The 17,673-nt window shown below is 36.3% G+C and overlaps 1 protein-coding gene across 1 annotated transcript in view; it reads right to left on the reverse strand.

Annotated features, from left to right (window-relative positions):
* SH3RF3 (SH3 domain containing ring finger 3) overlaps nucleotides 1–17,673 on the reverse strand; it is a 473,665-nt gene that overhangs the window by 151,910 nt on the left and 304,082 nt on the right. The window contains exon 3 of the mRNA XM_045835238.1: nucleotides 348–443. Coding sequence (XP_045691194.1) covers nucleotides 348–443 — 96 coding nt within the window. The remainder of the gene's footprint in view (nucleotides 1–347; nucleotides 444–17,673) is intronic.

Raw genomic sequence — 17,673 nt, forward strand, 5'->3', positions numbered from 1 at the left:
GCCCCTCTGGGGTTGGGAAACAAAGCAAAACTACTGTGGAGAGTCTCAGAAAATGGGTGCCAGCACAGGTTTCCCATCAAAACTGGGCAAGGCCCACAAGAAGCCCTCCTTTGTTGCCCTCACAGTGAGATGATTCACAGCTAGGTCTGGGACAGATCACTCAAACCTGACCAAGGCAGTTTTCATAGGACTGAAGTGGTGACTACAAACCCTGTTTCATTTTTGATTACTGTGGAATAGCCTCTTTCTCTCTTAGAATGGGGGTTCCAAGGTCAGGTTACATCCGGTCTGGTAAAATAAACAACATGAGCAAAAGAGAAGGCAAGCCTTAGATAGGGTAGCCTTACCTCCACATACAGGAGGGGAAAAATTCCAACCTTGTCTCCCAGCATTCCCTCTGCCCAGTTGTCATCCACTCTTCTCATCACAGACAAGACTTCACCCTGGAGTTGCCAGAGCCCATGGTGTGTGCCATCACAGGGACATACACACAACAAAAAAGAAAACAAAACACTTTAAGTGCTGCTGAAGCCAAGAAAAGAGTCTAAGCAATGATTCAAAGAATGGTTGATTATCCATTTAGAGATGTGACATGTGAAAGCAGTCAACTCTTACATTTTCACTCAGGGTATCTCTCTCTTATGTATTGATTATAGCTACAAAGATGCTTAATTGGAAAAGCATGGCAATTTACAATATATAGTAATCTCTCCTTATCCTTGGTTTTGCTTTCCAGTTTCAGTTACCTAATCTACTGCAGTCCAGAAATATTAAATGGAAAATTCCAGAAATAAGCAATCCATAAGATTTCAATTGCATGTCATTCTGAATAGTATAATGAAATCTCACACTATCCCATCCAGGAGGTGAATCAACCCTCTTCCACCATCACCATGCTGTATACATTCCTTGTCCATTAGTCACTTAATAATCATCTAGATCAATGATTTTCAACCTTATTCATCTCATGGCACATATAAACTAATCACTAAAATTCTGAGGCACACCCGAAAATACATTATATTTTTTGCCAATCTGACAAAAATAGGTATAATTTTGATTGATAAACAACAAAAATAGTAATTACCCACCCTTTTTGCTCTAAAGTGACTTTTCAAAAAATCAGGTGCCTATACTTGTACATAAGGATTTCTGGTAACAAGAATTAACAAATCAGATTAAACCTTATTATATGATGTGACCAATAAGATATAACTATATATTCATGGTTCAAGACAGGGCATTAGTACCAGATGATTGTATGGGCTGTATTCACTTTTTTATTTGAAAATGTAAGGAAAAAAGAGGTCAGTGACACTGACTAAACAGGTAGTGTATGTTTTAAAGATTATTGTGTCACATTTGTTGACAATCGCTGGTCTAGATTATCAGATCATCTGTCACAGAATCACAGTGTTTGTGCTCTAGTAACCCTTATTTTACTTAATAATAGCCCCAAAGCACAAGAATAGTGATGCTGGGAATTTGGATATAACAAAGAGAAGCTATGTATGCATAGGATAAAACATAGTATATATTGGGTCCCATACTATTGTGGTTTCAGGCATCCACTGGAGGTCTTGAAATGTATACACTCCACAGATAAAGAGAGACTACTGTAGTTTATATTTTAAAATTCATGTTCCTATACTTAATAAATAAAAATATTTTGAATAAATATAAATTCAGTGTAAAACTCTTTCAGGTTCTGTCCCGACCAGAGAATGAAAAATGTCCCAATTCAACCCACTCCACTTATTTGGAGCGGTGGGTACATAAAGCTTTGAATAATCCTCCTAAATTCACTGGCATAACTGGCAATATCAAGTATTTGTGCAAAGTGGAAACAGAGAAAGAAAGAGGCATGAAGCAAGCAAGAAAGAGGACCTTTCAGGGGAGGTTGGGAGACAGGCAGTTGGTGAGGAAGGAAATGTCCAGAATGCCTTCCCAGGTGCCAAAATCTACAGAGACAAATGGCAGAGGAGTGTGGAAAGGGGAATGGGAGAGAGAAAAGACAAAGAAGGGATGGAAAACAAAAGGGGGAACAAGAGAAACACTGGGGAAGAGAGAGAGACAACTCATGCTGCACCACATGTTAACCAGACAGGGACACCATGGACAAAACTTGGTGCCTATACCAAGGGGGTCTTTGACTAGTTTCTGTTCCCTCTCCAATAACCATCCTTCCTTTAGTACACAGGGTGTATAATGGAACCCACCAAAGATTGTCTGTCTAAATATCCACCCCCCTGCCATGCCACATCAAATCCCCCTGTACTTTGTCCCTCAAGAATCTGCTGGAGGATCAACTTGAGCATCTGGACTCTAATATGTTAAGGAGGAGATGGCCAAGAGCAGCCTAATGGGGTAACCCTTACTGGGTCTGAATGTATCATCTGTCTGTTAAATGAGATTTCAATACTTAAATGAGAAGCAAAAATATGGGACTTGAAGGCCTCAGTCAAGATCAGGGGAACATTTTAGGCCAGCAGACTTCATGAAATTATCACAAAAGCTGCTTCATTGTAAATGGAAGGACCACACAGTTTGGGCTTTTCATCTGAGGCAAGGCAGGAATGAGCTAATGGGAGCTGGATATGCCTTTCAGAGAACACAAAGAGAAGAAAACAAGGGAGAGTATTATACTCAGAAGTTCCTCCAAGGTCCCTTTCAAACCTCTTGTCTACTACTAAATTAGAGCAGAGTTCAGGGGCAAGCCCTTGTTTTCCCTGTCCTCACCCCCAATCACTGGCTTTAAAAAATACAAAATTACTTTTGACTTCAGAATAGTTCTTTTTCCAGTTGACACAGGCTAGAAAAATACAATAGATATTATAAGGAAATCATATCATTTCACATATTATATAGGGTAGATGGTTCTTGGGCTACTGGATGATATTTACAAGAGTTTCCTTGTAGCAAATGCTCAGCCATTCAGAGTATGGGGGCTTTTTAAATAAGTGTTAGGGCCAAAGTGGCTGACTGACTTGAGGCGAGATGTAGAGACAATGCCTCTAACTCCCATGCCTTCTCACCTCACAAGTTCCCTACCAGAACTCAGATTCTGCCAATGAGAGGTCCCTAGAGCTTCACTGAACATGCAAAGAGACATGTAACTGAAGGCTTCCTATAAGTCTAACTTTTCGCAACAAGCAAAATAACATAAAAAGGACATTCAATTTTTTAAAATTAAAAATAACAAAGAACAAGCCCTTGTATTTTACAGGTTATGTAAAATAACTGGCTGGGGTAGCTCAGTGGATTGAGTGCGGGCTGCGAACCAAAGTGTTGCAGGTTCGATTCCCAGTCAGGGCACATGCCTGGGTTGCAGGCCATGACCCCCAGCAACCTCACATTGATGTCTTTCTCTCTATCTCTTTCTCTCTCTCCCCCTCCCTTCCCTCTCTAAAAATAAATAAAATCTTAAAAAAAATAACAAAGAACAAAATACCAGATTAATTTTGGTTAAAAGAGAAAATACCATAATATCTACATTATTATAAGTCTGATCTAAAAGTTAGAACAAAAGAAATAAAAGAAAATAAAACCAGATCTATGAATATTAGAAATATGAATATATAATTTTCTACTTAGAAAAACAGAGTACCAACTAAAAATTAGAATAAGTAAGAAACACAGAAAAATGCTAATTTTAAAATACATACATAAAGATCATTGATTTTTCCCATTTGCCACAAATAATCAGTTATAAAAGTGTGATTAAAATTGGCTAATCATTAAAAAATAATGTTAGTTCTTTAATTCACTGTATATTCCCCTCCCAAACCTATAAGGCTAAAGATTTAAATGTTAAAAAATACTTGAATATCCAAAAAGAAACTATGAATAGATGTTTAATCTTGAGCTGGGAAAGGTCTTTTGAAGTATAACAAAGATTCAGCCAACAGAAAAATGATATTCTCTATGTCAAAAAACAGCAAAAACAAAATAAAAGGCAAATAAACTAGTAAAACACTTGCAGGATATATGAGAGTCAAAGACTTAATATTTTTACTATATTAAAAACTTGAAGATATAGTAGAAGAAAAACACAAATATTTTAAAAGAAAAATAGGCCAGGGGCAAAAATCAGGTAACTCACACAAAAAAGTAAAGCTAATTGCCAATAAACAGACTTAAAAAAGCTACACTTGACTAGTAATAAAAATATACAATTTTAAACAAGAAGATTCCTTTTTCCTTTGTTCTTTTTACCAACAAATTAGCAAAGATAAAATACAGGCAACTCACAATGTTGGCCAGCATGCAGGACACAGGACCTTTATCATTTTGGTGTGATATATAAATTTATGGCAAGCAGTTAAGCAATTTCTATCAATCATTGGTGCTTGCCTATATGCAAAGAGGTTTAGCTCTGAGGATGTTCATCACAGTGTCTGTTCAACTAGAGAAAACCTAGAGACAAATGCAGAGCAAAAGAGGATTAGTTAAATAAATTATCTACCAATATCATACCCAGCCCACTCTAGCCATTCTTTCTGACCTAAGGAGGATGGGGAAATGGAGACATACCTGTGGAGTTAACAATCTACATGTGTAGTCTCCTTCAAAGAAGACTGAGACCTAATAATAGGATCACAGAACTATAAAACACTTCTATTCTCCCCAGACTATCACATTACTAAAGTCCTATTTACAGCAGTTCCCTTTGCCTGGTACATCATGTCCAGCTAAAATGATTACTATATATATTAAAGGCAAAAAACACAGTTTGAAGAGACAGAGCAAACATCAGAACCAGATTTATATATGGCAGTGATGTTGGAATTATCAGATGGGAATTAAAAGCAACTAGACTAATATGCTAAGGGCTCTAATGGATTAAGTAGACAGTGTACAAGAATAGAAGAGCAATGTAAGTAAAGATGGAAATTTTAAGAAAAACAAAAATTAATGCTAGAGGTAAAACTCTGTAAGAGAAATTTTGCCTTTGATAGACTTATTAGTAGGTTGGACACAGCTGAGGAAAGAATCTCTGAACTTAAACATATCACTAGATACCACCAAAACTATAAAGCAAAGAGAAAAAAGACTGGAGAAAAAAAAACACAAAACAGAATATTCAAGGACTATGAGACAACTACAAAAATATGCATAATGGAAATATCAGAAGGAGAAGGAAGGAGGGAAGGAAGGAAGGAAGGAAGGAAGGAAGAAAGGAAGGAAGAGAAGGAAGGGAAGGAGGGAGGGAGGAAAAAAGGAAAAGGAAGGAAGGAAAAGAAAGGAAGGGAGGGAGGGGAAAGAAAAGAAAAAGGTTTGACCACAAGCAATGTCAAATCTTTATGAGTAGGAATTTCCCCAAATTAACATCAGATATCAAACTATAGATTCAGGAAGTTTAGAAAATAACAAGTAAGATAAATGCCAAAAAAACCTACACCCAGGCATATTATTTTCAGATGAAAGAAAATCAAAGATGAAGAAAAAATTATTAAAAGAAGCCAGAGAGAAAAAGATGCCATACCTCTATAGGAGCAAAGATAAAAATTATGTCCAACTTCTCAGAAACCATGCAAGCAAGAAGAGAATGGAGTAAAATATTTAAAGTGTTGGGAGTAAAAACACCCCATCAACCTAGAATTCTGTACCCTTCAATAGTGGGGGTGAAATAAAGACTTTCTCAAACAAAAGTTGAGAGAATTTGTTGCTAGTATATCTGTCTTGTAAGAAATGTTAAAAGTTCTTTAGAAAGAAGAAAAAATATATTTCAAAAACTCAAACTTACACACAAAAAGGAAAAATACTAGAGAAAGAATAAATGAAGGTAAAATAAAACTTTTCACTTTTCTTAATCTTAATCCTCACCCAAAGATATGTTTTTATTGGTTTTAGACAGAGAAGAAAAGAAGGAGAGTGAAAAAAACAGTGATGTGAGACAGAAACATCAATCAGTTGCCTACCGTATGTGCACCAACAAGGGATCGAATTTACCACTTTTTGGTGTATGGGACAATGCTCCAACCAACTGAGCTGTTCAGCCAGGGCTCATTTTTCTTCATTTTAATTTATCTAACAGATACTAGTTTCTAATAACAGCAACAATGTGTTTGATTATGTTTATATATACAAATATGTTATATATCACATATATTATAAATATATATACTTGTGTATGCTTATATATAAAAAATTAATCCAAAAACTATAAAAAAATTATATAGTATGACCCAGTGGATATTTCCCAGGTATAAAATGCAGGTTCAATTTTCAAAAATCAATTAATGTAATCCATTACATTGATAGGCTAAAGAAAAAAAATCACGCTGTCCATCAATCAATGCAGAAAAAGCATTTCACAAAAATCAAACACCCACTTATGATTTAAAAAAATTTCTCAGTAAACTAGGAATAGAGTAAAACTTCCTCAACATGGTAAAGAAAATTTACCAGAAGTCCTGCAGCTACCATCATACTTAATGGTCAGAAACACGCAGCTTCCCACTAAGATCAGGAATAAAGCAACTATGTCCCCTCTAACCACAGCCTTTTAATATACTAAAAGTCCTATCTAAAGCAATGAGACCAAAAAGGAAATGAAGGATATACAAGTTGGAAAGGAAGAAATAAAACTTTGTTCACAGATGACATGATTATCTATATAGAAAATCTGAGAGAGTCATCACCATCATGGCAGAGTGAGTTGCTGCCTTTGTTTCTCCCTTAAAATTACAACAAAAGATCCCCTGCTCAACAACCAAACTTGCCTGAAATATCTATGCATTGAAATGTTGTGGAAAATAACTCACACTCGGGAGAGACAGGGGAGCACGATCCTTTATTACATGCGCAAGCTCAGAGGAGAATCTCTAGATTCTGAACCCCAAACTTTATCTTCCCAGGGTTTAAATAGCCCCAGGCTTCCTACCTATTTGGCGGAGCAAGGTTCCAGAAACCAAATGCGGAAGTTAGGTCTAGCTACCTTATATGGGAAACAAAGGAACAAAGCATAGGAGGAAATTTGCAGAAGCTACAGAGCACAGGAGCTTATCATGAGGGTTACAGAGCACAGGAGCTTATCATGAGGGTTACAGAGCACAGGAGCTTATCATGGGGGTTAGTGTACGACCTTGAGATATCTGCTTATCTGGGAATGGCTGCTGGTCAGCTCCTACCTAAGAATAGCTACTGCTCAGCTATGTCGTGTCACAGAAACATCTGAAGATGGGCATATTGGAACACAAAGGGGAGAAGCCATGTGCGAAGGACAGGGACAGTTGCTACAGACACAGTCCCATAACCACAGTGGCTCCAGAGAGCACAATAGTGGGGAGAAGTTGAATTGCAGCCCTCATAGTACAACCTGGATTGTAAGAAGGACAGAAGCACTGATCCCTGAGAAAAGCCATCCCACCTCTCCCCACTCCTTATGGCCAGATCCTGATACAGGTGACTGGAAAGCTTAAAATAACACAGCACTGCCTACAATCATTACTAGAAGAGGGGCAGAGTCACACAGCATGAAATTTCCTCCATAGCCCCACCCATCCTGGAAGATCCTGGTAAAGAGAGCTGAGATGCTACAGGCAGTGCAGTAGTGCTTACAGCCTTTGCTTTCAGTGGGGCAGAGCTGCATTACAGTGAACTTGCCTCCATAGTGACACTTATCCCAGCAGATTCAGGTGGAGAAAATTGAGGTGTTTAAATAGTATAGCCCAGATGCAAAATCATATATTTTCCCCCTTCCCCACCCATCTAGGAAGAGCCTGGTAGAAGCAGTGGATGCACTAAAAAACTTAGTGGGGCCAGCAACTATTAGTAAAAAGGAGGCAGTGCTGGGAGCTCACTAAGCCAGTTATCACCTGCCATATACCTGTTGCGCGTGGGTCACCGGCTAGCAGTGACCACGGCACACTGTGGATGGCTCGACGATAAACACGCGAGAAAAAACATGCACAGAGACAAACTAGTTTCTGTGGAGAAGTAGGGACGAAATGGCCACCCCTTCTAGTGAGGAGCGCACTGATCCACCGTCCATACCTGCTTTTATTAGGCTCATGCTACATAATAACTCAGGTAACGTACAATACTCATTAGGGGAAGTAAGGAACATATAAAACAAAGAACTCTGCCGGTCTATTGAGTTGGGGGTCAAAGAGCTGTAAGGCTGAGGAACAAACTAGCTTCCTCCTAAGACCCTCCTCATTCAACTAAGAGCATTCTTGGACAAAGAAGGTTTCACAGTAATTTACATGTTCTTTCTTAGGCCTGATCACCCCGGGAAATCCGCACTTCCCAGTACCGAGCTGTACTTCCCCGTCATTGTTTCAGGCTTAGGTGGAGCGCGGGAACTAAAGCCACCGAGAGATAAGGAGATTTTCTTCCGGACGCTGAGAACTCAGACTTTGTCAAAGCCGAGGAGTGAGGGTCCATCACCCCCCTTTTGCTGCAGCCCCCCAAGTCCTTCTTTTGGGGGGCCTCCCAAAAGTGATCGTGCCTGGCTTGGGTTGTTCCCCCCGTGGGGAATCTTACCCGTCTTTGGCTAACCGACCAAGCTTTTTTGGGGTTCCGCAGCAGAAACAGCAGTACTGCCAGGGAGATAAGCCTTTGTTTCCTTGCTGGCTCACGGTTCCAAGGGCGTTCCCTTAGCCTAGCCTAGGCGGGGGTCTCAGCTTCTAATACCAGTCAGGGCGGTTCCCAACAATACCTACATCACAGAGGTCGTGCTCTGTAACCAAGGTGAGCTGGTCACAGATGAAACACCTGCCATCTCAGTGTGTATACAGAATTTTCCTTAACCAAAGCAACACAACGTAACTATAATCACAAAGGTGATTGTGATTACAATAGTATGGGTAATAGTATAGGTAAGGGAAAACAAAAACTATCTACTGGAAAAGAAAAGAAAGTACTCTACCTTAAAACCTGCTAAATTGCTGATAGCAAATTAGTGTCTAAACAAACAAGAAAGAGCTCAAGATGTTAAATGCATAGGCAAAGAAATAATCCATCAATACCTTGAATAACCAAGGTAACATGGGAGCACACAAAGAAAATAAAAAGTCTCCAGAAAATAAACTCAGAGTCATGTAGGACTGAGTTAAATGACAAGAGAATTTGTGATTACAGTTATGAGGAAGCACAATGAGATACAAGAGAACTCAAAAAGGCAGTTCAATGAGATCGGGAAGAAAACCAATGAGCAAATGAAATACTTTATCAAAGACATTGTAACTATTAAAATAACCAACATAAATTATGGAGCTGAGAAATCATTAAATGAGATGAGAAATGCATTAGAGAACATTGAGAACAGAGCAGACGATACGGAAGACAGAAAGTGAACGCAAATATAGAAACCTAGAAATGACCTAGGAAAATAAGAGAGAATTAAGAGTTAAACAAGAAAAAAAAACTCTATGGGAACTATCTGACTCCTGACTCCATCAGAAAGAGGAACATAAGTATATGAGGAGAAGAGAAAAAAAAAAGGAAACAGAGAGTCTACTCAAAAACTAGTTGATGAGAACTTTACAAACCTTTAGAAGGGAAAAACTGAACTTCCGGATAGAGGAAACCAACAGAACACCAATGTTATCAAGGCACAAAACCTCCTCCAAGACATTTTATTCAACTGTCAAAGTTAATCACAAAAAAATGTTCAAGGCAGCCATAGATAAAATACTATAAAACTGCAAAGGAAACCCCATTAGATTATCTTCAGATTTTTCAACAGAAACCTTACAAGCAAGGAAGAGTGGAATAAAACATTCAAAATATTGAAAGAAATTAACCATCAGCCAAGAAATATACATGTAGCAAAGTTTTCTTCTAGATGTGAGTAGAAATAAAGGCTTTCCAAGACAAACAAAAGCTGAGGGAATCAATTGCCTCAAGATTGCATTACAAGAAATTTTGAAAAAACTCTTCTACTTGAAAAAAAAAGACATAGGTATACAAAACTTTGAGTAAGATGACAGACAGAAGCAGAAAATTGAAACTTTATTTCAGAATAGGATATTATACACTTAATTATAAAATAAAGCTTAAAGGGAATAAGCATTTTCAAAATGACTATAACTTCTGCAATTTGGAGGGACAAAAGCACAGCATAAAAAGGAATAATTTTTGACAACAAAGATGTAGCATAGGAGGAGGAAAATGACTGAACTTGCACACGTAAATGAAGATAAGATGCAACCAGAAGAAAAAGGACTATCCTATATATGAAACTTTCATTTTTAACATAAACCCAATGGTAATCACTAAACAAGAATCTAGAGCTGAGGCTTGCAACATAAAAAAAGAAGAAACAGAGAAAATCATAGAAAACCACCAAACTAAAACAACAGACAGAAACAGAAGGGAAGAGGAACAAGGGAGATATACAGCAACCAGAAAACAAAACGTGAAATAACTGTAGTAAATCCTCCTATATCAATAATCATCGTAAATGTAAATTGACTGAACTAATGAATCAAAAGGAAAAGACTAGTGAAATGGATTAAAAAACAAGACCTGAATACATGTAGCCTTCAGGAAAGTCATCTCTAGTAAAAGACAAACATGAGCTTAAAATGGGTAGAAGGTGAAACTCAAGCAAATTGCACCCAAAGAAAACCAGGTGTAACCATACTTATATCAGACAAAATAGATTTCAGGATAAAGAAGGTAACAAGAACAACTACTTGCCCTAAGAAGAAATAAAAGTAGAGATCAAAAGACACAGAGAGAGAAATGAAAATGAAACCATGACATACCAAAATTGTGTGGATGCAGTGAAAGTTATACTAATTTTCTTCCTGACATCATTGAACTGCCTTTCTGAGTTATACTGTATCTCACTGAGTTTATTCATAGCTGAAATTTTAAATTCTATGTCATTTAAGTCACAGTCTTCTATGACTCTGAGTTTGGTTTCTGGAGCCTCTTCATTTTCTTTTTGTGTTCCTATGTTACCTTGGTTGTTCATGGTATTTGATGGATTTTCTGCCTATACACATACTATTATATTTTAATAATAAAGGGAATTTTTCATCAAGAATACATAAAATATCAATATACATGCACCCAACCTAGGAACACCAAAATATAATATAGAAAGCAATTACTAACAGACCTAAAAGGAGACACTGACAAAAACACAAATATTGTAGGGGGCTTGAATACCCCATTGACAGCATTGAATAAGATCATCCAAAAACAAAGTCAATAAGTAAGACTGACCTTAAATGACACATTCAACCACATGGACACAATCAATATTTTTAGAACTTTCCATCCCAAAATGACAGAATATACATTCTTCTCAAGTGTACATGGAATATTCTCAAGGACAGACCATATGTTGGGGCACAAAACTAGTCTAAATAAGTTTAAGAAGATTGAAATCATATTAAGCATATTTTTAAGCACAATATGAAACTGGAAATTAACTACAAGAAGAAAAGTGGAAAGACAACAAATATGTGGAGATTCAACAACAACATGCTACTGAACAACACTAGTCCAAGGAAGAAATAAAAGTAGAGTTCAAAAGAAGAATCCATATAAAGACTAATGATGATGAAAATATTACATATCAAAATTTGGGAGATGCAGCAAAAGTGATACTAATGGGGATGTTTATAGGATTACAGGCCTGCCTTGGGAAAAAGAAAAAACTTCAAATTAACAATCTAATATTATACCTTAAAAACTAGAAAAAAATGAAGCCCAAAGTCAGTTGAAGAAAAAAAGAATAATAAAAGTTAGATGGGAAATAAATGAAATACAGAAAAAACAATAGGAAAAATAATGAAACAAAAAGCTGTTTCTTAGATATGATACATAAAATTTATAAGCTTCTGGCTAAACTCACAAAGGGAAAAGAAGAGACTTAAATCAATAAAGCCAGAAATGAAAGAAAAGTTACAAAGGACACCACAGAAATACAAAAGATTATACAAAAATATTATGAAAGGCTATATGCCACCAAATTCAATAATCTAGAAGAAACAGATAAATTCTTAGAAATATATAACCTTCCTAGACTGAACCATGAGCTGGAAAACCTAAATAGACTGATCACTATTAAGGAAATTAAAACAGTAATAAAAAACTTCCCCCAAAACCAAAGTCCAGGACCAGATACCTTCATTAGTGAATTCTATCAAACATTTAAAGGAGATTTAATACATATCCTCCTTAAACTCTTCCAAAATTGAAGAGGAGGGAATACTTCCCAACTCATTTTATGAGGCCAACATGACCCTGATCAAAACCTGCAAGAACAACACAAAAAATTGCAGGCCAGTATCTCTGGTAAAGACAGATGCAAAAATCCTAAACAACTGAATACAACAATACATTAAGAGGATCATACACTATGACCAAGTGAGGTTCATTCCAGGGAAGCAATTATGATTCAACATGCATAAGTCAATGTGGTATTATACCACATTAATAAAACAAAAAATACAAATCATATGATCATATCAATAGATGTACAAAAAGACAAGATACAACATCCATTTATGGTAAAAACACTTAATAAAATTGGTATAGAAGACAAGTACCTTCACATAATAAAGACTATATACAACAAACCCTCAACTAATATACTCAATGTTGAAAAACTAAAAGCTTTCCCTCTAAGATCAGGAATAGAAAAAAGATGTCCACTCCTACCACTTTTATTCAACATAGTACTGGAAGTTCTAGGCAGAGTAATTAGACAAGAAAAAAAATTAAAGGCATTCAAATTGGGAATGAAAAAGTAAGCTGTTACTATTTGCAGATGACATAATCCCATATATAAAAAACCTTAAAGACTCTACCAAAAGAATATTAGAAACAATAAGCAAATACAGTAAAGAGGCAGAATATAAAATCAATATACAATAATCCATTGAGTTTCTATATACTAACAACAATATAGCAAAAAGAGAAATGAAAAAAGTCCCATTTACAATTGTAAAAAAAGATAAAATACCTAGGAATAAACTTAACATAAGAGGTAAAGGACCTATACAATGAAAACTGTAAGATATTGTTGAAAGAAACTGAAAAGACATGAAGAAATGGAAAGATACTGTGTTCATGATTGGAAGAATTAATATTGTTAAAATGGCCATATCACCTAAAATGATATATAGATTTAATGCCAACCCCATCAAAATCCCAGTGGCATTTTCAACAGAAATAGAACGAAAAAAATCTAACATTTGTATGGAACCAGAAAAGACCTCGAATAGCCAAAACAGTCTTGAATTAAAAGAACAATGTCCAACGTATCACACTCCCTGACTTCAAGCCACACCACAAAGCATCTGTAATTAAAACAGTCTGCCAATGGTATTGGAAGAAAAAAAAAAAAAAAAGACAGACCAGAAGAGCAGACTGGAGAGCCCAGAAATAAACCAACAAATACAGGGTCAATTAATTTATGACAAGGAGCCAAAAACTTACAATAGAGAGGTGAAGTCTCTTCAATAAACCATGTTGGGAAAAACTGAAAAGCCACATGAAAATACAATGAAACTAGACTATTACCTAACACTATACATAAAAATTAACTCAATTTGGATTAAAGATTTGAATGTAAGATCAGAAACAATAAGATGCATAGACAAAAACACAGTCACTAAACTTATAAATCTTGGTCTTAGAGGGGCTTCTGTGAACTTGACCCAAAAAGTAAGGTAAGTGAAAGTAAAAATAAATGAAGAAAACTATGTGAAACTAAAAAGCTTCTAAACAGCAAAAGAAACCATCAACAAAACAAAAATGTAAACAACCAAATGGGAAAAGGTATTGGCAAATGATGGATGTGATAAGGGGCTAATATCCAAAATATACAAACTCAGGAGATACAAGATGGCAGGAGAATAGGTAAAAGTTATACTCACCTCCTTGCAGAACAAACTTGGAATTACAACTGAAATGTAGAACAATCAGCCTGAATAACTAACTGAAAACTAGCTGAATGGAAGTCTTATAATGAAGGATTTACAGAAGAAACCACATCAAGACTGTTATGTTAGTAAGGACAGAGATACAAAAAGGGTTAGCCCTGCACCCACAAGAGGCAATTGAAATTTTGGAGGGAAATCTCAGCTGCAAAGGTCCCCCCTGAGAAGCATGGGGTCATAATGACATGCTGGGCTCCTCACCCAGTCCAAAGCACCAGAGCCAGAAAAAGGAGCCCATATAACATCTGGCTGTGAAAATCAGTAAGAATTCTGTTTACCAGGAATAGAAACCCAGGAAGACTCTTAAAAAGCCAGTACACAAAATGTCACTTGCAGCCACTCATCCTGAGCTCTTGTGAGGGGAGGACAGCTTAGAGCAGACTGGAGTCATGCAAGAAGAGACAGGGTTATATGGATTCAGGGAGGGAGCTGAAGAATCAGCTGTCAGGGTCCTTGCGCGGAGTCTTTCTCCCACTGTGCCCACAGACACAATCTTTCCTGGACTGAGCATTCCCCTCCATATATAATCAGCCTGGAGCATGCAATGGCCCTAGCCTCTTGACTCTGTGTCAGCTCATCCCACCAAGCTCACACCCTGTGATAGTCAGCTGTCTGAATCCATAATACAGAGGTCCAGGCAAACTCAGGTGGTGAGAGACTGAGTGTGTGGTTCAGACCAGCAATGCCCCAGGAGATCCACTAGTCCCATCCTGCCCCACAGTGCAGACTTTCTAGGAGGGCCTTGAAAAGGTTCAGGAAGAGTCAGGAACAGATTAAGTTGTGGGGCTCCAGAACAGGAGCCATTTTATTGTCACATGCCCAGTGAGTATCACAGTTCCTGTGTGGAGTTGTCACTTCACATGACCAAACTTTGGTCTGTTTGGGCCTGAGCAATTCTTCTGGCCTCAAAATTATGACTACCTGTGACCCCAACCCACTACAGAGATCCACAGAAACCTGGAAAGTGGTGGTTTGCCTTGATGTACCCTAAAGCTTTTGCTCAGTAGCCTCAGATTCAGCACTGTGTGTGTGTGTGTGTGTGTGTGTGTGTGTGTGTGTGTGCACACTAGATCAGATGGATTTAATTGATATTTATAGAACATTTCACCCTAAAGCAGCAGAATATACATTCTTTTCCAGTGTACATGGAAGATTTTCTAGGGTAGACAACATGTTAGAACACAAAAAAGTCCAATAAATTTAAGAAGACTGAAATCATATCAAGCATCTTCTCTGATTACAATGGTATGAAGCTAGAAATCAATTACAAAAGAAAAACTGAAAAATGCACAAATGGAGGCTAAATAACATGTTAATAAATAATCAATGGGTCAACAATAAATCAAGAAAGAAATCAAAAGATATCTTGAAACAAATGAAAATGAGAACAAAACAATCCAAAATCTACAGGACACAGCAAAAACTGTCCAATGATGGAAATTTATAGCATTACAGGACTATCCAAAGAAACAAGAAAAATTTCAAATTAAAAATCTAATCTTACAGATAAAGGAACTGGAAAAAAATGAACAAACAAAGCCCAAAGTTAGTCAAAGAAAGACAATAATAAAGATCATAGGGGAAATAAATAAAATAAAGTTTATTTATCAAAAAATTCAAAATTTCAATGGAACTAAGAGATGTTTCTTTGAAAAGATAAACAAGATTGATAAGCCTTTATCCAGATGCATCAAGAAAAAAAGAGAGAACCCAAATATATAAAATCAGAAATGAAAGAGAAGTAACTGCTGATACTACAGAAATACAAATGAATGTAAAAATATTATGCACAACTACGTGATAACAAATTAGACAATTTCAAAAAAATGCAAAAATTCCTAGGAACGTACCATCTTCCAAAACTGAATCAAGAAAAACAGAAATTCTCAACATACCAATTACAACTAACAAATTAAAAGCAGCAATCAAAGAAAAATAAAAATCCCAACAAACATAAGTCCTGGACCAGAAGGCTTCACAAGTGAGTTTTACCAAATATTCAAAGAAGGACTAAACCTATATTTCTCATACTACTCCAAAAAAGTCAGGAGGACAGAAGACTCTCAGGCTTATTTTACAAGGCCAGCATTACCCTAATTTCAAAACCAGATAAAGACACTAGAAAGAAATAAAACTACAGGTCAATATTCCTGATGAACAGATAAAAAAAAAATCCTCAACAAAATATTAGCAAACAGGATCCAGCAATAAATTTAAAAGATTGGATAAAAATGTTCCACATCACTAGCTATAAGGGAAATGCAAATCAATACAACAATGAAATACCACCTTACATGTTAGAATGACTGTTATCAATAAGACAAAAAATAAGTTCTGGAGAGGATGTGTAGAGAAAGGAACCCATATAAACTGCTGGTAGGAATGTAAACTGGTGTAGCTGCTATGGAAAACAGTATGGAGGTTCCTCAAATGATTTAAAATAAAGATACCATATGAAAAGCAATCCTGCTTCTGGGTATCTTCCCAGAGACATTGAGAACACTTATTCATAAATGCCTATGTACCCTATGTTCATTGAGCATTATTCACAATAGCTAAGACATGAAAACTACCCAGTGTCCTTTGATGGATGACTGGATTAAGAAGTGGTACATACATAAAAATGAATAGTGCTCAGTCATAAAACAGGATGAAATATGGCCATTTGTGACAACATGGATGAATCTTGAAAGTATTATGCTAAGTGAAATAATTCAGATGGAAAAATACAAGATCATAATATTGATCTCATATGTGGGATATGTACAAAAAGCAACGGATGAACAACAACAAAAACCCTCATAGATACAGACAACAGAATGATGGTAACCAAAGGGGAAGGGAGTTGGGAGAGGACAAAAGAGGCAAGAGGGGTCAAATATAAGGTGACAAAAGGAGACTAGACTTCAGGTAGTGAACACATAATAGAGTCTACAGACATTGTATTATTTTGTTGTACACCTGAAATTTATGTAATGTTACTAACAAATGTTACCCTAACAAATTTAATGTAAAAAGGAAAATCTGAAAGAATCAGTAAAAAACTCCTAAAACTGATGAGGAGTTATAGTAAGGTTGTAGGATAGAAGATTAATATATAAAAGTTAATCATTTTTCTATATACAGGCATGCCTTGGAGATACTACAGGTTCAGATCCAGACCACTGCAATACAGTGAATCATAATCTTCTTTGGAGGTGGAGAGTCTTGCCTTCAATTGGTTAAAAAAAAAAAGAATGTAATATTTGTGAAACAAAATAAAATGAGGTATGCATGTAGTAATGAACAAGTGGGATTTGACATTAAGAACACAATACTGTCTACATTAGCATCTAAAAGTGCAAATACTTAGGTAAAAATATAACAAAGTAAGTATAAATAGCTATATGAGAAAAACCACAAAACTCTGATCAGTGAAATCAAAGAAGAACAAAATAGAGAGATGTATATACTCATGGATCGAAGGACTCAATACTGTCACATCAGTTTTTTGTAACTTCTATATTTAGTGCAATCCCAGTAAAAATCTCAGCAAGTTATTTTGTAGATATTTACAAACTGATTATAAAGTTTTTATGGAAAGGCAAAAGGCCCAGAATAGCCAACATAATATTGAAAGAGAGAATAAAGGCAGAGAGACTATTTGACTTTAAGACTTACCATAAAGCTACGGTTCTCAAGACAGTGTGGTATTGGTGATAGAATATAAAAATAGATCAAAAGAACATAACAGAGCATCTACACATAAATATAGTTGACTGAT

This window comes from Phyllostomus hastatus, unplaced genomic scaffold, assembly GCF_019186645.2.
Source record: "Phyllostomus hastatus isolate PE091 unplaced genomic scaffold, TTU_PhHast_1.1 phas_contig_2, whole genome shotgun sequence".
NCBI lineage: Eukaryota > Metazoa > Chordata > Mammalia > Chiroptera > Phyllostomidae > Phyllostomus > Phyllostomus hastatus.